Source organism: Rhinolophus hipposideros, assembly GCF_964194185.1.
Source record: "Rhinolophus hipposideros genome assembly, chromosome: 6".
Taxonomy (NCBI): Eukaryota; Metazoa; Chordata; class Mammalia; order Chiroptera; family Rhinolophidae; genus Rhinolophus; species Rhinolophus hipposideros.
In genome coordinates, this window is record NC_138052.1 from 22058405 (window position 1) to 22081962 (window position 23558).

At 32.4% G+C, this 23558-nt stretch overlaps 1 protein-coding gene across 7 annotated transcripts in view; it reads right to left on the reverse strand.

The window, feature by feature from the left end:
• LRP1B (LDL receptor related protein 1B) overlaps nt 1–23558 on the reverse strand; it is a 1877633-nt gene that overhangs the window by 143659 nt on the left and 1710416 nt on the right. For all 7 annotated transcript variants that reach the window (XM_081051911.1, XM_081051912.1, XM_081051910.1 and 4 more), the window contains 2 exons: nt 9248–9364; nt 3904–4010 (listed from right to left, as the gene is read on the reverse strand). In XM_081051911.1, coding sequence (XP_080908037.1) covers nt 3904–4010; nt 9248–9364 — 224 coding nt within the window. The remainder of the gene's footprint in view (nt 1–3903; nt 4011–9247; nt 9365–23558) is intronic.

Consider the following 23558-nt stretch of genomic DNA (forward strand, 5'->3'; position numbering starts at 1 on the left):
AAATGGACTATGTACTGATCACGAGAAAGGATTTCTTTCTCCTTTTTTTTTCCACCATACTCTCCATGCTCAGTATTGTGCCAGGGACAGAGTAAGAATTCAATAAACACTGCTGAATGAATAAGTGAATGAATGAACAAAATAGCAAATGTAGAAAAAAAGGAACATAAATTAAAATCTCAAGCAATTAAGCTCCACTGGGTTAGGAACCATGTCTGTCTGTGTACCAAGCATCTAATACCATGCCATGATTATAATAACTACTCAGTTTATATTTGTAGAATTAATGAATGATTAGCTCAGCAAGAAGGCTAATAAAAGTAAAAAAAGGTCAATAACCAATGACACTAGTGCATTTGCGTTGACAATAACACAGAAGGTGGTACTTCTAGGTACTTCATAATCAAAAGATTTTGATCTACAATAAATTGCAGTATAGTTGATGTGAGTGTATGTGTTTTGTGTATGTCTCTACTTGTAGGGTATTTAATTATTTTTAGACATTTGAAAACATACAGAAAAATAGAGAGAATGGAATAATAAACCCTATTGCTCATGTTTAACCATTATCAACACTTCATATTCATATACCCTCCCCTCACTTATCTACATTCAGGAGTGTTTTAACATAACAACAATACTACAAGAAAATTAACAATATCACAAGATGAATACAAAATTCCTTAGGTTTCTTAGTATAAAGTTATTCTTAATCCACACTCAAGATTTCTTTAACTATATAAAAATATTATTAGTTAAACTAAAGATCTAAAAGAGGTCTACACATTGAATTTTGTTTGTGTTTAAGTGTATTACTACTTCCCATTCCCCCAGTTTTTTAAATGTCATTTTCTACTTGAAGAAACCAGGCCATTTATTCTCTAAAATGCCCCACATTTGAAATTTGGCCGATTGAATATTAAGAATGGTGGTTTTCTAGCAACCACCAAAGTGAAAAATGAGCTTTTTACTTTTAGGTATTATTATGAACTTATATATTTTTATATACTTATTGTTCTTTAATCAACTTCAGTCATTTTTCTTTCTGATGCTAAACTTTTCCCTCTCATCAGTAAAAACCTTTTCAAGTTTGCTCCTTGTGCTCTGGACCCTATCCTAATAGGCCTGTTTTCTGGCTTTAGGATACTAGTGGCTCATTTTGTTAATTTCCTTTCATAGACCTGGAATTAGATATTTCTCAAAGGATTTTTGTTTCCTTTAATTGAAAGATGGTATTTGGCGGCCACTATGTGAATGCCAGAGATAATCTTTAATGCTGGGATTCATTTTAGGATTTTTCAGTGGCAAAGCTAAGAATTGTATATTTTTAGAAAGAGAAAAATCAAGATCCCATACTGATACGTTTGAATTTAATATTACATTATTTTTATTTACTTTCTTTGTTTCTAAATTTTTATCTCCCTTCTTTTGCTAAAAACTTGAGAACTAATAATGTTAAAAGACTTTGAACTGTCCTACTCTCAATACATATGACTTTTAAATTAGCAAAACGAATATTATTATTAAGCACAAGTCTATGAATACAGTTTAAGATCCCTTTTCATTTCTTTTAATCCTTATAATATACTGGATTCAGAGGGGTAAACTATTATATTTCAAAGTCACTTTAAATAATTCTCTGTGTATGCCACTAACTTGACACACAATTACATTTTTAGTTTTTTTATTGTTTTTATAGACGGTAACAAATTAATTACATTGTTAGTTCACATTCATACAAAAACTTATCCTCACAGTTTTCTCTTTTGTTCTGAATATTAAATTATCCTGTTTGTAATTCTGCTTTCTAGCCATTTGTTCAGTTTACCTTTTTGTTCATTTGTGCGCTAGCTTTTTTTAATGCAACATGTCATTTTAGACTTAAAAAAAAAAGAAATCAATTGCCTATATTGTTAGCCACCTCATTACATACAGACTACACTAAATGCCTGTAAAAGTAGAGAAAGACTACATTTAAGAGAGTTAATCAGATACCCTAGAGGCGTTATCATGAAAATACCTGGATAATGGAGAAATATTTATCCATTATAGAACTCTGTCCATGAATTTATGGCATGAGAGACACATGGTGTTAATAAGAATATCTATTTTCACATGAATAAATTTTCTGAACAATAAGTGTTTGATTCTGTGTATATACTTTGGACATCTAGTTGTGTAATATGCAAGATAAAAATCATAAACATTAAAAAATATATTCCCTCCTCTTGATGTGTCACAGATTAAACAGGGTGGGTAGAAAATATTTTTTAAAGAAAATGAAACATTTTCATGGTATGAATGAGTCTGTGTGAACTGTGTTTTCCTGACTGGGGGATATTTAATATAATTTTTGAATAAATGGATACTAAGTAAATACGTAGCTGGTCAATGGAAGAATTTAACTCCCTTGTAGAATTTTTTTATGTTAAATTTTATTGAGGTGACAGTGGTTAGTAAAATTACATAGGTTTCAGGTGTACAATTCTGTAATACATCATCTATATCTCACATTGTGTGTTCACCACCCAGAGTCAGTTCTCCTTCCATCACCTTGTGGATTTTTAAAAATTTTATTTTAAGTTATTTTGTGAATAGCCCAGAGACTTTTGCAACTTCAAGTTTTAGATTTTCTGGCCTTCAGGTGAGGAGTTACATGCATTTGTTTCTATAAAATCCAGGCACCTGCATGTGATTAGGGGAATTTTTCAAGACAGTGAGAGAATGGATAATTGTCTGATTCTGATAAGAATGCATGAAGACTGGGGAAAAACAAACAAACAAACAAACAAACAAAAAACTAGTTTGTGTGGGCTCTATAAACAGTAAAGACCTTCAGTGTGTCTCAAAGAGGCAGAAAATTAGTGGATAATTCAGGAAGTTAGACCTGAAATACAGAAACCTCTATAGCAACAGGGAAGATTGTCTGTGGCCCAGCCTACAGTCTGTGAGAGGTCCTTCATGAGAGGTAAACACATATGTGAGTCAATGGAAACAGCAGAGCTGAAGGAATCATTGTTCCCCAGAAGGAGCCACAGTGGCCACTGAGGACTGGAGACCTCGTTTCTCCTTCCTCTCTGACTAGATTGGATAGCACAAGTGCTGTGTTCCTGAATTAACATAGAAAATCATTAACAGAAAATCATGAAAAGTGATTATTATTGAACTTCTTAATGATATTGGAAGTGAGGGCTTGGGGTCATTTTAGAGTTGATTGAGGAAAAAATATAACCACAAGTTGTGTATTATTTTTAAAGCATCATGGAGTAATTAACAGCTGAAACACTAATACACAGATTCATAAATAACGAATTAAGTGAACTATTATAAATGTTAGCACAATCTAAGTTTAGAGAATTACCCAGAGAAATTCTAAACTTTTTCACTTAAGCTGTGTTTACATTGGCCTTATTATAAATGGATTGTGATTCATCATCTAAACACGGCTGAACCTGTGGTTTCATGAAAATTGATGACCCACATCGATATCTCTGAGATTGTATCTATTGAAGAAAGAGGCTGGGGACAAGAAACTATTTAAAATGCATAAAAAATTATTAGTCCTGACTATAAATACTGCAGAAAATTTATGAACAAATTCACAGATGGCGAAGGCATCAGCTATAGGGAATAAGGTTTCCAAATATCGTATTCCCAACACAACCATTCACCACTTGAGGTAAAACAGACTATAAAATTAACTGTCAATAGTAGCACAAGAGCTATTCCCTGTGCTGGGTGTGTGCAGCACAGAGCTGAGATAAAATACTTATTTCAGTGTGTCCGGAGTGAAGTACATTTCGGACCTGTCCTTGTCACACTCATTCCATTGAACAACAATAATTATAAATGTGATTCTAAAGAAGTGCTTTGTTTCTTGTTGGATTTCTCAAAGTTTCTTACCTCATCAGAGCCATCTGCACAGTCAAAATCTCCATCACACCAAAACCTTGAAGACACGCAATCCCCATTGGCACAAAGAAAATCTTTCAATGTGCAGGTCTGTGGCTCTGTGGAAGGAAAAACAGCACGGGGTTTTTCTATTATATGCGACTGCATTTTAAAATTTGTATAACATACAACATGAGGTAGCATTAAGGAAATGTGGTTAGCCAAGCAGAACCAAAAAATTGTTTAGGAAAAATGTTTCATGAAGCATCTATGGTACATAATATAATGATTTTTCAAATTTGTTTTTAAAGTCATGAATAGAAAGTGGCATTACAGAAACAAATTGAAAAAAGACAAAAGATAAATAGCCCATTGTTTAATAAAAATACAGTTGCAAAGTAAAATAAAAGCCATAAACATATACATATTATAGTATGACAATAATCATTTCCAGTTGTTGGAATTCAAAGACATTTTATGTATTTACGTTAAGTAAGGAATTCTGTGCTTCTCTGTACACACAGGGCTGTTTGTTAAAGAAGGAGTGACTCTAGACTTTGTTTTTTTTGACTTTTTATTATGTACTATAATGACTTTCTAATGCTTCAATTTTGTCTCCAAAAATTCCAGATTTCATAGAACAAGAAGGACACCTGGGGGTATTATTGGACATGCCTGGGTGGATACGGGTTGAAGAGGCAGAAGGAGGCTCTTTTAGAAAACTGCCTAATTGTTTATGCAATTGTTTGCTTATGCCCTATATAATTTACCTGTCATTTTAGACAATCTGCCACTTGTTGATTTAATTAGGCTACACCATATTCCACATAGGACAGAAGCCAAATAACATGAGTTGCTATTTGGCTTAACTCCCAAGTGGAAAATATTTCATTTGGGCAATAAAGTAAAATTTCAGAAATTTGTTCCTGCAAGTGATCTCTATGACTGCTGGAGGTCATCTCTTGTTTAGTTTTTGTTCTCTAAGTGGAAGTGATATTTGATATCTCTACTCATTAACTATTTGCATCTGTCTCACCCACAATGATATTCTCATTCAGGTGAAGGAGGAATAGGTAACAGCAATTAAATTTAAGGAGCATCCATATGAAGCCTAATTTTCTACATAAAGATTGTGAATATCTTTGTGAATAGACTGCATTTGAACACCGCTCCCCATAACCACTTGGTTTCTAGTTGCAGGGTGACATATTGAATATGGGGTATCATAAAGGCTCCTACGTGTCTATATAAAATTTTTCATACAGACATGTAAAAACACTGGGGAAACCGTAGAAAGTGTAATATGTAGCAGAACATTTTGTTCTGCTCTGGGACTTACTTTACTTTAAAACACAAACTTCAGGCTATACAATAAGGCAAGATGCTATTTAGTAGAATGAAAAAATGCCACTAACTGGAGGATTCCCTTTATGTCATAATATTTCTTTGTGCGCATGACAATAAAAAACTTTTATTGTTTTGCCTTACATATACATACATTATGTTTTAATTTTAAGAAATAATTTTATCAATATCACTAATTATAACAATACCAATTACTATCAGCTACTGATTTCTTATTTGTTGATATGTCCTAGTTGAATTTAATACTAAGTGCTTGAATTGACTCATCAGTACTAACTACTATATAAAGTGATGGGTAAATTGAGGTACAGAGAGAATAAGGAACTTACTCCAAATCACCCAAAAGGCAGAAAAGCTGGTATTGAATTTGAACCTAGATGACCTGGTACCAGAGCCTATACTTCTTACTGCTAGGTCATGTTATTGCCTCCCATATTCTTGAGGAAGAAATAAGTGCTCACATCACAGAGCTTAACATTAAATCTCTGAGAAGTCAAGTTACTTGTCCAAGGAGCATGGCTAGCAATGTCTATTTCACTTAATAATAAGAGAATAATAAGAGAATTCCTTTTCTCCCATCCCTCCATATGGAAGCCATTTTACCCTCCTTCATATGGACTGGTCACTTCTTTGATACTACAGAAGGCAAAAACATACAGTTTCAGAATTAAAAAGAGCTTTAGAAGCCATCTTGCACAAAATCCAGGAAAACTAAGTTCAGAAAATAAAAGTGACTTTCAAAGCCATACTGTTAGTGGCAGAGCAGACAGGTTTACAGACTCCTATTACTGTAATGAGTATATTATTATAAACCCTTAGATATAAGTGCAAAAATTATATGAATGTGGGTGTAAGCATCTTAGGAGAATTTTTAGAATACAATTAGTATAACTGATGTACTATACAAATAATCTGATATAAATTCAGTGTGAAAGTACTAGAAATTCAAAGAAAGCAGACATAGCTTTTTCCTCTACATAAATCTTAATCTAGTTGATCAAAATTATTTGGCACTTTTAAATCTATTGGATTATTAGTTCTTAATAATTCAAAGAGATGAAGAAAAGATTTTGCACATCAATTATTAGAAGAGATACATGTCATATATATATATATATATATATATATATATATATATATATATATATATATATTCATTATTGATAAAGATAGTATAAATGTTGAGAATTCGCAACTATTTCCAAACGTTTGATCTGTTAGGTTGGTGTAAAAGTAACTGAGGTTTTTGCAATTAGTTTTAACCTTTTAAACCGCAATTACTTTTGCACCAACCTAACATTAAAAATAACTCCAATAACAATGACATTTTCTTGTTTTTAAGAGCATAAATCATTGCTAAAGCAAACTGCCCCTGATGAACATTTAACAAGGGAAATGATCAGTGGATGATAATGAAGTAACAGTGGATTAATTATCCTATGTAAATATAAAAAATTACAAAGCATATTAAATTTAAAATATAGCTGCCAGTGAATTGCTCAGCTATTCCCATATCTGTGCCTGGAGTGTTTCCAACACAATTTAAAAAGTAAATTCGTTAGATCAGATTCATAAACAAAGAAGTCCAAACGTGATTTTAAAAATACACTGCTAATATTATAAATAAGTGTCAGATACTGTGCTAGGCTCTGGAGCATAGCTCTACTCCCTAGAGCATCTCCAGATACTTAAGTAGGAGTTCAAGATAAATGTGATAAAGAAATAAATGAGGCAATGGAATACAAGTTAAGTGTGGGTGATGAAATATGCTTATGTAAAAAAAAAATGTGGCTTTTGTTTTTTTAAGTATAAAACTGATTTTACTATCTCTGTTAACTATGTTTCGCTTAATATTAGATAACAATAACACCTAAATGTGAACCAAAATGCCACAATTGACTAATGATATAAAATATAATTACTTGGTTTCCATAACTGCTGCCATTTTCAGTGTTTAAACCTTCTCATTTCTTCTGGCCTATTCAAGATGGTATCTTCAAACAGCACTTTTATCTAGATCCCTTGATCCTCTTTCATATTCTTACATGGTTCACATATTCCCACCTCTGATATTTGTTCTGTGTATGCTTTCCTTCCTTCCATGTCATTACTCCAATGTGCTTTGTTCTTGTGCACTGTCACCTCTCCTCTGCAAATTCATTAATATTAATTATCTTAGGCCACAAGCTTAAAGTGAATAGGACCTAAAAAGAGCCACACATAATTGAGTACTTTATACAGAAATGCTTGATATTACATCACTTTGCTTGCTTTTTCTTAACAGCTCTAGGTTTTATCACAAAATTTCCACGGTGACAAGTGAGAGGTAGTGTTTCTTCTCCTGGCTTTCTTGCATCAAAGGCTGACTTTCAGGAGACGTTAGCAAAATGATACTCAGCCACTTAGGAAGCCTCAGCAGACTCAAAAGCAGGCTATCCTGACCCTTCATTTGCTCCTTTTTTCTTATTATAGTAACCTAACTTCTCACACAGTTTCAATTGCCACTTGAATCAAGGGTTTTCCAAGATATAAGCCTGCAATGTTGCCCTCCTATCTAACCTCTCTTGCTCTCAATGTGCTTCAGTCATAGGGCATTTCTTCTTAAGTATCTTATTGATAATTAACACTAAATGTATCTAAAATTAACCTAGGTAGTTATTTAAATACTTAAGCTCTGAAATTGAAATCAATTAAATAGAAAGTATACACAAAATTCTTTATTTTTTGTAGTTACTCTTTTTTCTCTACGACCCTCACCCCATTAGGTTTTTGTTTCACTAGACAGAATCTGAATACTTGCTATTTAACATTTTTAAAATTACTGATTAAAGGATTCTAAAACATGTTAATGACTCTGTGGATTGTTCTTTCCCTTTTTAAAGAGTGTGACTAGTTGGAAGATATCTATGTGAAGAGAAGACTAAGAGAGGAGTAATAAAGATTTCTGTATTCAGAGTATTTCAAAATCATAATGATCCAGATATTTCATGTTTAATATATCTGATTTTCAAACACTAGTCCAATTAAGTTTTGAAAGTTATTTAAAACATTAGTTGATATTTTGCAAAGTGAATATCCAGTTGATTTAATATGGCAGTGACTGTACGATATGTATGCTTTTATATACCGTATCATCATGCTTTAATGGAAGAATTTCTATTCCATCTCCTGTGTCTCATGAAATGAATGTTCTTAGTCCAATCAATAAAAATAGACATCACTATTACCAACAAATCATTTTTGGAAGTAGTAGAATATACATATTTAATAAATATAATTTGGTTATCTTACTTTAAACATAATTATATTGCTTTCTTTGTTTAAAAAGCAGTATAAGAAAGTGACGGTAAGAAATATATTCAGAAATTAGTGCTATAATATAGAGATACTGTCACCATTTTACATACTCTCATATTTTTTAGAAAATAAATTTGTTGGGTAATTATTTTTAAAATTTATGACATAAAAATGCAGTAGGCAGATAACTATAATAGTATTATTCTATTTTCACAGAAAAGCATCCTGCATAAATATGGCATTCACCACTCCGGAGAGAATAAATGATATTTCGCTGAAAGAAACTCGTGGGTGAATTTGTAGTGTAAAAGAATTTGAGACTGAAATGAAATGTATACCATGCGTTAAAGAATGATATGTTTTGTACTGTCTCCACATCATTTAGCTCTTTGTATGAGCTTGCATCAAGGGCTTTCTTTATTGCATACTAATAGGTTGCATTAAACCTCATGATACTTTCATACCAATTCTGATAACTGTAAGAAAATAACTCCCAGGATGAGCATTTCAATAATTCTATCATTTGAGATTCAGGTCAATTTAGTCTGAATATTCTTGTCCAAATGTGAATGTATGTATAAAAATGTGAGCTGCAGGACAGATAGGTTCATATTCATACCTTAACTGAACTGAAAATTGCTATCCTGCCTGTTGAATAGGTTCTCAGCTCTTAATGGTCTCAAGAGTTACTTACTACAGTTTTCTTCATCTGAATTATCACTGCAGTCATTTTGGCTATCACACCGCCAGTGATCTGGAATACAGTTGTTGTTTTTACACTGGAATTCATGAGGTCCACAAGTTTTTTTATCTGTAATAGAAAGAACCAGAGTTTGCACCATTGAGTTCCATGAAAACATCCCTCATAATATCCTCATTGCCATGCCAAATCCAGGCATAAAACGTTTCCTTATATATTAATTAAATTGCTGACTGAGAAGCATTCCTAGAAAAACTGAAGGCAAATGTTGAATACATTTTACCTTTCTGTCTTGTTTTATGTTGTTATTGGTCATACTTTCATCACAAGCTGATTAGAAAGTAAATGATTGGACCACCCATACAAAGTCAAAACAAATCAATTAATGAAACCAAACAAAACAAAAACAACAAAACAAAATAACAAAATTACCCAAAACTATCCTTCTCTTTAAAGACACTCACTCCCTAAGCCGCATTCTATTTCTGCTATAAGACAGTAAAAACACATGGTTATTACTCAAACTCTGAGATTGTCATTTTTTCTTCCTTCTTAAGAAGCTCTACCGATAGTCAGATGCTCTAAATTCATAAAGTATAATAGTACATGATGTGTACAGACCTTGACAATTAATAAAGTGTCATCTCTTGAACCTCTAAACAATATCGTTGAGTACCAGGAGAAGTATTAACTAGCTCTTTACTTTATAAATGACAAAATAGAGATTCTCAGAAACTTGATAAATTTTCACAACCAGTAAGTGGCATAGCAAATATTAAAAAAAAAAATGTATTTTTACTTCTGATTTAGTGTTCTGAGGACAAATCTGACTGTCGTATGAGACAAAATCAGAAAGTATGCAAGAAAAATTTATTTAAAATTTACAGTATGTATGTTTAAATTTCTTTGAGTAGTATCTAATTGTATATATTCTAAAGCAGTGTTTCTTAAACGTTAATGTGTATACTTATAAATCATTTGGGAATTTTGCTAAAATGGAGATTGTAATCGAGTAGATCTGGACTTTTAACAGCTCTAGTGATAACATTGTCTTTGGTCTATGAAACACATTGAGTAGCAAGAGTCTAAAGCATCAAGATGGTATAAATTTAATAACATAAAAAACAAAAGTATACATGTCAATATACAATTTAGGACACATTTATTTCCCTTTCATATTTCCCTTAGATTGACTCTTTATTCTCAGCCATATTAGAGATGAACAGTGAAGTATTTAACAATTCAGACTAGTAAAATAAATTAATTAAAGGAGGAAATAATTTCTTTGGTGGTGGTTGTTATACTTAAAAATGCATCTTATAAAATTCAGTTGAAATAGGATTATAAAAGCAAGAGTGGTTTAAGTATAATTATAAAAATTAAATAATGACTATCTATTGAGATCCCAGCCCACCTCTTAGCTAAGCATTTTCATAAACATGATCATATTCAATCTTTATAATATCCCTAAAGAGTATTATTACATGCATTTAAATAAATGAGAAATATAAGTTTCAAAGAGTTTGGAGTAGGCCAAGAAAAAAAATATATAAAAAGAAAAGAAAAAATGGACTTCAACAAAATTAAAATGTTTTATGCTTTTAAAAAATATCATTAGACAATGAACAGGCAATCAACATTTAAAGAAAATATTTGCACCATACATAGGTATCTGGGGCCAAACATGGAAACAACCAAAATGTCCTCCGATTGACGAATGGATAAGGAAGTTGTGGTATATATACACAATGGAATACTATTCGGCAGTAAGAAAAGATGAAATAGCACCATTTGTGCCAACATAGATGGATATTGAGAATATAATGCTAAGCGAAATAAGTCAGACAGAAAAATCAGAGAACCATATGATTTCACTGATATGCGGTATATGAACCAAAAACAACACAAGAACAAGACAAATAAATGAGAAACAAAAACTCATAGACACAGACAATTTTTCAGTGGTTACCAGAGAGTAAGGAGGGTGGGGGGAGGGAGATGAGGGTAAGGGCAATCAAATATATGGTGATGGAAGGAGAACTGACTCTGGGTGGTGAACACACAAGGGGATTTATAGATGATGTAATATAGAATTGTAAACCTGAAATTTATGTAACTTTACTAACAATATTCAATCCAATAAAATTTAATTAAAAAAAAGAAAGTACTCAGATCCAGAATATATAAAATATCCTATATCCTTTACACATTAGGAAGCAAATACTTGAAAACATAATTCACAAGATATTTGAGTGGCAAATAAAGGTTCTCAAAATCAGTAATCATCAAGGTAATACATTTCAAACCACAATGAGATACCATTACATATCTACCAGAATTGCTCAAATCAAGAAGGCCACCATAAATTTTCATTAGAATATAGATAACATGATACTTTTTATTCTGGTTCTTATAAAGATAGACATATATGTACCATATGGCTCAGCAGTTTTAAACGTAAGTTTTTATTCAAGAAAAATGAAAACAAATGTTCAAAAAAACAAATTTTTACAAGAATGGTTATGGAACCTTTATTCATAATAACAAATTTCTAACATAATCTGCATTGGAATATATTCATAGAGTTGAAAACTACTCACTATAAAAAAATAATGAATTTTTAACAAACAACTTGGAAATATCTTAAAACTTTATTCAAATGAAAAATTCACAAGCAAATGAGTACACACTATCTGAAACTAAGCATATGACATCTAAACACAAGCAAAAGTAATCTATGGTGATAGAAAAGAGTTGGTTGTGAAAGGGAGTGTGAGGGCAATTGACTAAAAGGTGGGTAAAGGAATTTTCTGGGGGATGGAAATATTCTGGATCTTGTTTTGGGTGTTAAATACTGTATAAATTGTCAAAACTCATCAAACTGAACCTTTAAGATACAGATATCTTGTTTCAATTGTAATTAAAAATGACTTTACAATTAGAATTGCAAGTGGTTTGGAAAATCCAAATTATTATATCAGGATAAAGTATTATTCATTTAGTCCAGAGGTGTCCAAACTTTTTTCAACTTTTTTTTTTTTTTTTTTTTTTTTTTTTACCAAGGGCCATTTGCGGTAAAATACACAAACAGCCAGGCCACTCAGTCAAGCTGAAGTACATATTTCCTCACCTGGTTTATTTAAGTAAACTAAATATATTTTTGGAATTTGCTTGCTGCGGGCCAATAAAAAATGGATTGCGGGCTGCAGTTGGCCCACGGGCTGCAGTTTGGACACCCCTGATTTAGTCCCTGAATGTGCATGTATTTTCAGAACAGAAGGGTAGTCTGAATGAGAATTCATTGTTGAAAACTCACCTTAGTTGGGCCTCAAAATGTAATTGCTCCAATATAACTATAAGTGATAGCATATATATACAGAGAGACATAGATATAGATAGATAGACAGACAAATAGAGTATCTAGCTATATAGATATGTCTATATAGATAGATATCTCTCTATATATCCAGATATTTCTTTATTTGACATTTGAAGCTAGCATCTATTCTTTTAATCTTAGACATTTGTAGTCTCAGTTTCCACACGTGAAATTATCTGTCCTCTATTGCAGGGGTGATGATTAAGTAGTGATGAGAGTATTGTATTCCCCAAGACATCAAATGCATTTAACTCATACACTTTTGTTTTTAATTTATTAGTTTCAGGTGTGCAAGACAAGGTAATACTTAGACGTTCATCATTTATATCCCTCACACTGTGAACCCCCCACCCCCCATCCACTATCCCTCCGACCTCACACCAAGCCATCACATTATATATATAAAATTATAGTTGGCATTCATTAATGTTTAGATTCTGGTGTTTTATCTTATGTCTTTCTGGCACAAAGGTAGAGCTGGCCTTGCTTCCTCTAAAATGTATAGGTTTGAAAGTTGAGGGGGTACAATATATGTGATTCAGAATATAGAATATAAATGATAGTGTTATCTAAAATTGCATATTCTTTGGAGGTGCCAGAGGTTTTGTTTTAATTCATGAATTAATGATACCTTTAGGCTTTATATAGCACTTTCTTTTTTCTCCTGAGAACATCCTAAATCAATCCATACTCTAATATGTTTCTAGTAATGTTTAAGAGTTAATCTATGTTATATGTAAATCTTTCATGCATAACACATTTTTTTTTTGGTTGGCTCTGTGGCATAGGTCAAAATCAACATATACTATTATTGAGAAAATGCTCAATTCTTTAATTAACATGTGAAATGAGTCCTACATTGTATGTTTATATATTATATATGTTATATAATATATATGTACATATATATTATATATGTTTTTGAACACTAAATATTCTAAAAGTAATATTTTAGTGAATCAACAGCTATCTCACCAAATTGAAATTACGTATTGTTTCATTAGTCAATGTTTTAGTTATTGCTTTAGAAAACGAAATACCACTTGTAAACTTGCTATGTATTTTATTCCACTACTGATCAGAAGAAAATGACATTTGTATGTACTCTTTGGAGAAATGTCTCTTCAGGTCCCCTGCCCATTTTTCAATTGGGCTGTTTTTTTGTTTTTGAGTTGCATGAGTTCCTTGTATACTTTAGATATTAGCCCTTTATCGGAGGCAGTGTTTGCAAAAATTCTCTCCCATTTAGTTGGTTGCCTCTTTATTTTGTCGATGGTTTCTTCTGCTGTGCAGAAGCTTTTCAATTTCATATAGTCCCATTCATTTATTTTACCTTTTACTTCCCTTGCCTTTGGAGTCAAATTCATAAAATGTTCTTTGAACCCAAGGTCCATAAGTTTAGTACCTATGTTTTCTTCTATGCAAATATACATATGAAAAAATGCTCAACATCACTAATCATCAGAGAAATGCAAATAAAAACCACAATGAGAGATCACCTCACCCCAGTCAGAATGGCTATCATCAACAAGACAAATAGTAACAAGTGTTGGAGAGGCTGTGGAGAAAAAGGAACCCTCATACACTGTTGGTGGGAATGCAGACTGGTGCAGCAGTTTTGGAAGGTAGTGTTGAGGTTCGTCAAAAGATTACAAATAGAATTACCAGCAATCCCTCTCCTGGGTATCTACCCAAAAAATCTGAAAACATGTATACATAAAGACACGTGTGCTCCAATGTTCATTGCAGCTTTATTTATGGTGGCCAAGACATGGAAACAACCATAATGTCCTTCGAGAGATGAATGGATAAAGAAGTTGTGGTATATATATATATATATATATATATATATATATATATATATATATATATATACACAATGGAATACTATTTGGTGGTAAGAAAAGATGAAATAGGACCATTTGTGACAACATGGATGGATCTTGAGAGTATAATGATAAGCAAAATAAGTCAGACAGAAAAAGCAGAGAACCCTATGATTTCACTGATAGGTGGTATATAAACCAAAAACAAGAAAAACAAATGAGAAACAAAAACTCATAGACACAGACAATAGTTTAGTGGTTACCAGAGGGTAAGGAGGGTGGGGGGTGAGAGATGAGGGTAAAGAGGATCAAATACATGGTGATGGAAGGAGAACTGATTCCGGGTGGTGAACACACAATGGGATTTATAGATGATGTAATACAGAATTGTACACCTGAAATCTATGTAATTTTACTAACAATTGTCACCCCAATAAACTTAAAAAAAAGAAGAAAATGGCTTGGGAAATTTACATCTTGAGGTTACAGAACTAGTTCCCTATCAGTTTAAAAACATAATGCCTAAAATCACTTTGGAGCAAAGTTAGGAAGAAGACTTTAACTGAGCTTTCAGCCTGTGTGTGCCACTAAGTAAGCATTGTTCAAGTCTGTCTCCCCTGCCATTGTCCTCATGTCTAAGTCAGAGTGTCCCAAAGAACCAAAGAGTTGAAGTTCTTCATTGGAGGTTTAAGCTTTGAAACAACTGATGAGAGTCTAAGGAACACTTTTGGGAATGTTCACAGACTGTGTGATGATGAGAGACCAGAACACCAAGCCTTTCGGACGTTCTGGGTTTGTCACCTATGTCACCATGAAGGAGGTGGGTGCAGCCATGAAGGCAAGGCCACATAAGGTGGACGAAGAGTTGTGGAACCAGAGGGCTGTCTCAAGAGAAGATTCTCAAAGACCTGGTACCCACTTATTAGTGAACAAGCTTTTGTTGGTGGTATTAAAGAAGGCACTGAAGAACATCACCTAAGAGATGATTTTGAACAGTGTGGGGAAATTGAAGTGGTTGAAATCATGAATGACTGAGGCAGTGGGAAGAAAAGTGGCTTTGCTTTTGTAACCTGTGGTGACCATGATTCTGTAGACAAGACTGTCATTCAGAACATGTTGTAAATGGTCGAAACTGGTAAGTAAGGAAAGCCCTGTCTAAGCAAGAGATGGCTAGTGCTTCTTCCAGCCAAAGAGGTCAAAGTGATTCTGGGAACTTTGGTGGGGGTCGAGGAGTTGGTTTTGGTGGGAATGACAACTTTGGTCATGGAGGAAATTTCAGTGGTTGAGGTGACTTTGGTGGCAGTCATGCTGGTGAAGGATATGATGGCAGTGGGGAGGTCTATAATGGATTTGGTAATAATAGAAGCAATTTTGGAAGTGGTTGAAGCTACAACAATTTTGGCAATTACAACAATCAATTTTCAAATTTTGGACCCATGAAAGAAGGACAGTTTGAAGGCAGAAGCTCTGGCCTCTATCGTGGTGGAGGCCAATACTTTGCCAAACCACGAAACCAAGTTGGCTATGGTGGTTCAGCAGCAACAGCAGCCATGACAGTGGCAGAAGGTTTTGATTACTGCCAGGAAACAAAGCTTAATAGGAGAGGAGAGCCAGAGAAGTGACAGAGAAACTACAGGTTACAGATTTGTGAACTCAGCCAAGCACAGTGGTGGCAAGGCCAAACTGGTATATATTTTAGATAATGCTCATGTGTATAAGTAAAAAGTTGAGAACTATACTTGTATATATTACAAGACATTTCTGTTTTCCATTTCAGGAAACATGATAGTTACAGTTGGGTAAGATAACTTTTGTTACAAAAAAAAGTAAATATAGAAACACTGAGGTCAAAATAATTATAAGAACAATGAAGCTGAGCTTGCATTATGGTGGCTCTTTCTTTCCTTGTGTTCCAGTTTATAACATCATGGAGTCAGAAGTTCTGGATTAGAACTGGAGTTAAAATTGGAGAAACTTCTTTTGTAGAAAACCTTGCCTTCTTTTGGGGACAGGAACCCTCTGTTAACTATCAATCCGTAAACCTCTTTATGTAGAAGTATTTTTTTTTTCTTCCTTTTTTCAGTCAACCATATTCAATTCTGATCTCTCACTCTAAATTCCCCTCAGTGTCTCTGATGTCTCTATTAGCATCATAAGTAAATAAATACCTACATATGCTGATTTGCAAATTCTCTAAAGCTCCTTGACTGGTTATGAGTTCTTCAACAGTGATGTTACAAGGGTACATATTGTATTCCTTATTTTCTATAGCAAGCAGGATTTGTTGGAACATACTTTTTGGCTGGCATAAACAGTAAATACATTATATTGTTATTGGATTTTTTATTTATTTATTTTTTTGGTTGTTGTCTTTTGAACCTACTAAGCTACTATCTCCACATCTGGTGAAACTTGGAAAATTTGCTCTTCTGTTATATGGAAAGATCACATGATAAGGGGGTGGGGGGTCTCCTCTCCTACACTAATGGTCCATGATAGTCTGTTATTCATGCTAAAACAAAGATTTTACAGCTTAAACGTGATAAATGATTATTCATGTTTAACTTAATAAAATCTGGGTTCCTGAGGACATTGCCAACCACAATACGATCCTCATACTGCAGCTAGGCAATGTCCTCAGGAATCCAGATTTTTATCATTCTGCTCCACCATCCTAACTAATGGCTTCCTCTGTTCTTAGTCACCTCATGGTACAGGATGACAGCTAGCAATTGAGCCATCACTTTTCAGGCCAGAAGGAGAAAGAGTAGAAAGGTAAAAGAAGAAGGCCCTTTTTTGGAGATAACTCCCTTTAAAGTTGTGGAAGTTCCCACATAACACTTCTGCTTACATTTTAATGGTGATGACACCAATCTACAAGGGAAGCTGGGAAATGTGATGACTTATTCTGGATAGCAATGTGTCAACCTAAGTTTTAAGGTTCTGTTTCTAAGGAGGAAGTAAAAATGGTTATAAGCATAGGCAATTTATGAGTCTCTGTCAATAACCTAACAGGACCAATTCAAACCATTTGAGATGATTTCTATGACAGTATTTCTTTCCTTTTGAGATTCTGAGTAATATAACCTCAAATTGCCATAAGTCATTTTTAAAGCCATGTAGAAAGCTTCCATATCAGAAGACATCACTAAGGGAAGGAAGAGCTTAGAAAAAAGCTTAGGAAAAAAAAAAGATATGGGGCTCTTAAGACTCTATGTGAATACTTGGATCCAATCTGTGCCTGAAGTCAACTCCATCCACTCTTTAGAATCAAGCAGACAATTTATTTTACCACTAGTTTGTGATGAATTGCTTTATTTGCTGTTGAGTCCAAACTAATGCAAACACCCTTTTATTTTTATTGCTTAAAACTATTATTGAATTCTAGTATTAATGTCCTTATCTTTATGTGCTCATTCACACAATCCCTAGGCTCTTTCATTGGTTTATAATTAACTGGGAAATGCAATCTTTTTTTCACAAGAAGCCTCAGAATCAGTCTCTATTTAAAAGTGACTTGCAAACCCAGGCTTCCATGAAGATGGGAGATGGCACAGACACCTTTCTTGGAGCATATTTTCTACATGACATATGCTATTATAGCTTCTAGTGATATTGATTATCTGGAAAACTGCAGGTTGCCTTGTATTGTCAAGTGTTTGGTGGATCTGAAAATTGAATTCATGTTACGTCTCATCAATCAGGGTGGTATTCCTCCATGAGCACTTACATGTACAACCTATTCTTCTAGGGGAAACGGGAAGAATATTTGGAGGCAGCAGCAGTTGAGAATAGCAATGCCAGCTGCCACTTGTCCCAGTGGGGTCCTGCTACTTCTGTTTTGTCTTTGCATTTTATTATTATTTTTTTTAACTTTTACATTATTCTTCCAGGTAGAGAAGAGAAAGGCTCATAAAGTAAAACAAATTACCAAAGACATATTTTCTTTATAAAGAGGTGAATCTATAATAAGCTGTATCTCTAGAAACTCCAATAATGACATTTTAAAAATTGCATGTCAATGCAATGTAATTTTCAGTGGAAATTTTTTGAACTTGCATTATGCAGTTTTAGAAAGTGTCATATTACATCCTGTAATGCCATTTATCTGACTTGACAGGATTTGCGATTTTGTTTTCTTACTTAGAAATTTTTATTGTAACTTTTGGTTGTGAAGTGGGGGGGAATAGTTATTATCTCGTCTTTCTCCAACACACTGTACATCATCTGCCAAACTCCTGCTATTCCATTCATCATTTTCTTTTCAGCAGTCTACAGTCTTTTTATTTTCTAGTTTTATTGAAAAATAATTGACATATATCATGGTATAAATTTAAGCTGCACAGCATATACAAACTTTTATGTATTGTGAAATGACTCCCACAATAGCTAATACCTATTTTCTTATGTAGATACAATAAAAAGAAATGACAGGAAAAAAGAAAACAATTTCTTCCTTCTAATGAGAACTCTTAGGATTGACTCTGATAACAACTTTCCTGTATATCACACAGCAGTGCTAGCTATCATCATTATGCTGTACATGACATTCCTAGTACTTACTTATCTCATGCCTAAAAGTTTGTAACTTTTGACCACCTTCCTCAAATTCTCCTTTCCCCCACCTTCTGCCTCTGGTAACCACAAGTCTGATCTCTGTTTCTATAAGTTCCAGTGGTTTTGTTTGCTTGTTTTTTTTTTTTTTTTTTTTTTTTTTTTTTGTTGTTGTTTGTTTGTTTAAGATTCTATATATAACTGAGATGATAACAGTACTTGTCTTTGGTTTATGTCACTTACTATAATGGCTTCAGGTTCATCCACATTGTCACAAAAGGATTTCTTCATTTTTATGGCTGAAAAAGACAGCATATTCTCAAATAACATGTCCTGTTCAATGCCACTTTATTACGATGTTAATGAGATACCCTAGGAAGTTCACTGGTGTTTATACCAATTAGCCTATGGTAAAATTGGTTCCGTTACAAGTTGTTTTGCCACAGTTTCTATAACCTATTGATGACTATAAGGACATGCTATGATGTTGCATTGTGTATATATACCACAACTTTTTTATCCATTCATCCACCAGTGTACACTTAGGGTGTTTCCATGTCTTGGCTGTTTTAAATAAACAAGCTTCTAGGAACATGGGAGTGCAGGTATCTTTTCTAGTTAATGTTTTTGTTTCCTTTAAATATATTCTCAGATATGGAATTATGGGATCATATGGCAATTCCATTTTTAATTTTGTGAGGATCCTACATACTGTTTATTATACTGGCTGCATCAATTTACATTTCCACCAATACTGTACAAGGGTTTTCTTTTTTACACATCCACAGCAGCATTTGTCTGCTCTTATGGTTTTGATGAGGACCATTCTAACAGGCATGAGGTGATACGCATTGTGATTTAATTTGCATTCCCCTAAAGACTACTGATGTGGTCACAGCCTGTAGTCTTGACAGACAGTGTGATTGCAGTTTGTGAACCACAGATGAGAAGAATCCAAATTGCCATAATAAAAGGTATAGGTGAGGTATCACTTTTCAGAGTCATTCTTAAGCCCTGGTTACAGATTCTGGTAATCATGTTCTAGGAATTGTATTTATGTTCTCTCAAGCAGCTTAGAGAAGAACAAATGAGCCTCTATCTGCATTTTTTCCAAATATTAATTCTGTTTTATTTTAAAAGCAAAATTAAAGCTATCTGAGGCAATTAAAAAGTCAGTCTACTAAAATATACAGTTGATTATACAGGTGAACATACAGTTAATTATGTTCTCTACTTGATCAGATGCTGTTGATGAGAGTTACTAGACAATTGTTCAATTAACTTTATAATTTGGGTGGGCAACATCATCTCTCATTTGGTGTGAGACAGTGAGGTATAGTAGAAAGAATCTGAGAATTAAAGTCAGAACTTGATTTCAATCCTAATTCTGGCTCCTCTTCATGTAAAACCTAGAGTAATTATCTTCTTTGTGCCTCAGTTTCCTGAAGGGTAAAAATTGATGTGAATGGCATATAGCACAGAACTGAACACTGGCTTAATAAATATCAACTAGTGAATAGTAACAGTAATAATTATTAAGTAACTAATTGCTTATATAACAATAGAAAGGAAATAAGTAGTAGACAAAAATAAATAAAACTTAAAAAATAATAAATGAAAATTAAGAAGATGTAGGCTATAATACCAATTTTATCATCAACAAGCTATGTGAACTTATGAGGGAGAAAAGTGATTTACTTAAGACTATTATGCTTTAGGAACTTTATGTTTATTATCTTGTTGTTTTAAGTGAATAAATGATTTTACTACAATCTGCTGAGGCATTCTATTCATTTTACATGCAAAGACCAAATACTGGTATTTTGTTCAAGGTCACACATAAGTATTAGAGCCATAGAAGAACATCAAAATACTGGTGGAAATCACATTCCCCATCTAAAATTTTGAAAGGTTACAAAATCCCTAGAGTCTTTTAAACAAAAATGTGCTTTAATTTTATTATCTGCATATATTTTTAATTATAAGATCTATGAAACTTTTTTTAGCTTCAATTATTATTGTAATTCTTGGAAAATAGCATTTTTAAAAATTTATATAAGTAACATATACTCTTCATGGAAATTTAAGACAATGCAATATATAAAAATAGAAAAATATAGCTCATAGCCATGCAACACGGAGAGAAACTTATTTATGTTTTTCTGACTAGGAAAACAATTAAACAAAATTTTGTAAATTGCCCCTTTCACTAAAAATTATAAGGGAATTATTTTCATAAGCCATTAAAAATACATATATATCTATATCTATCAATCTTTTATCTATCTATCTAACAATAAATAAATAAATAAATAAATAAATAAATAAATAAATAAATAAACAACAAGATAATAAATGTAAAGGTCCTAAAGCATAACAGTCTTAAATAAATCACTCTTCTCCCTTGTAAGTTCACATAGCTTGTTGATGATAAAATTGGTATTATAGTCTACATCTTCTTAATTTTTATTTATTACTTTTAAATTTCATTTATTTTATCTACTATTTATTTCCTTTATATTGTTATTTATTTAATCACATCTATCTATCTATCTATCTATCTATATCTATATCTATATCTATATCTATATCTATATCTATATCTATATCTATATCTATCTATAGCTATATCATCTATTTGTATCTATATATCTATAATCTGTATGGTTGTATAACAGTTATCTTGTGGATATATCTTAGTTTATCAAAATAGTCCTCTAGAGTTTGTTATTGCAGATTTTGATTTTTTTCCAATCTGAATATAGAAGAATTAATATTTGCAACAAAAATGCTTTTTTCTACAGTTAAGTATGTGGATATCTGTTTCAAAAGAGCCTTCCTTAATGATAGTCATCACATTTTTATATTAACTTGGTAAAAGAGACAAACTCTGAAAGAGAGATTCTCAAATAAATCAATATTTACATATGGTTATATTACATTATATTTGTCACTGTATATTAAACTATGTCTATTTGGAAGCTTGGAGTTGTAGATTCCAAATATGGAAAAAGGTTCTTCCACATTTTCTTATCTTTTCACTGCTAGACTTATTTCTCTGAAGAAAAATAATTTGAACTGTATAGATTAAAATAAATGGAGTATCTTTGTGGTGCAATTATGTGAGAGGGGAATTAGGAGCAGAATCTGATTTTTTTAAAGAAGAATCTCTGTTTTTCAGCAATTGCTCTAAATCATTTATCTACCCAATGTATTTTGGAAAGTACATTATGAATTCAGTTAAGAATATCAAAGTTAAAAATGTGTTAATAAATTGAATAGTGAGCCATTCAAATACTTATCATTTTTTTTTTTGTTCTTTAGCACTTCTGTTTGGTTGGCTTTATTTCATCTAAAATTTAGTATTTTAATATTTTGAAAAGTGAAAGCATACACACACACACACACAGGGTACTTAAAAATGTATACACATTTTAAGAAAGGAAAAAACTATTAAAATTACACTAATGGTAACCACTTTGAGCACCTCTTGCAATTGCAAAAATCAAATGTGACTTTTATTCATCTTTTGTTATTGATACATATTGATTATTACAATTTTAATACAGTTTTTTCCTTTCCTAAAATGTGGATAATTTCTGGCACCCTCTGTATGTTTGTATGTATATATATACATATACATATATATATATATATACACATATATATATACACACAAATAAATATGTATATATTTATTCATATCTATGTATATATATGTGTATATATGCATATGTGTATATACAGAGGGTACCAAAAAAAGTGTACACACTTTAAGAAAGGAAAACTGTATTACATTGTAATACTCAGTGTATAACAATAAGAAAGAAAAATATAAGTCACATCTGACTTCTGCAATTACAAGAGGCGCTCAAAGTGGTTACCGTTAGCTTCCAGACATTTCTGATTATGGTGAACTACTGCTTGAGCAACGCTGACCAAAGTGTCCACTTGTATACATTTTTGGCACCCCTGTATGTATATATGGATATGTATAAGCATATGTATATATTCATATACATATATACACATTTTATATACACAAGTAAACACCATTTCATCATTTATTCAACATACTCTTAGTTTTTGAGAATTCTTAAATGTTAAAACACATTCATTTTTTGTGATAAATTCATGGAGAATTGCACTAAAATAAGAATATTTTTAATTTTCTAGTATTGACAGTGTTTCTTTAGTATTGCTAGTATTGAGTGACAATTTTTTTTTCTCTTATAGCTCTTCTACACTGAATCATTTTAAATTATATTAAAAAACATGTAAAACTTTTAATTATCTTTCTTTTTTCCCCATCATAGCTGAAAATATTTAGATATTTAGTATGCATCCAGAATGCAGTTTTATTTTCTCCTCCATACCCCAAATACCTTAGAGAATACATAGCTTATATTGTTTACAATGCTTAGAAGAAATATGCTTTCTGTGTGGGGAAAAGAGAGTTTGAAGGAAAAGCATGTTTTAGCAATACCGTTGCTAAAGTGGCCAATTTCACTTTCTGCTAATCTAAATTCTCTATTATCAACTCATT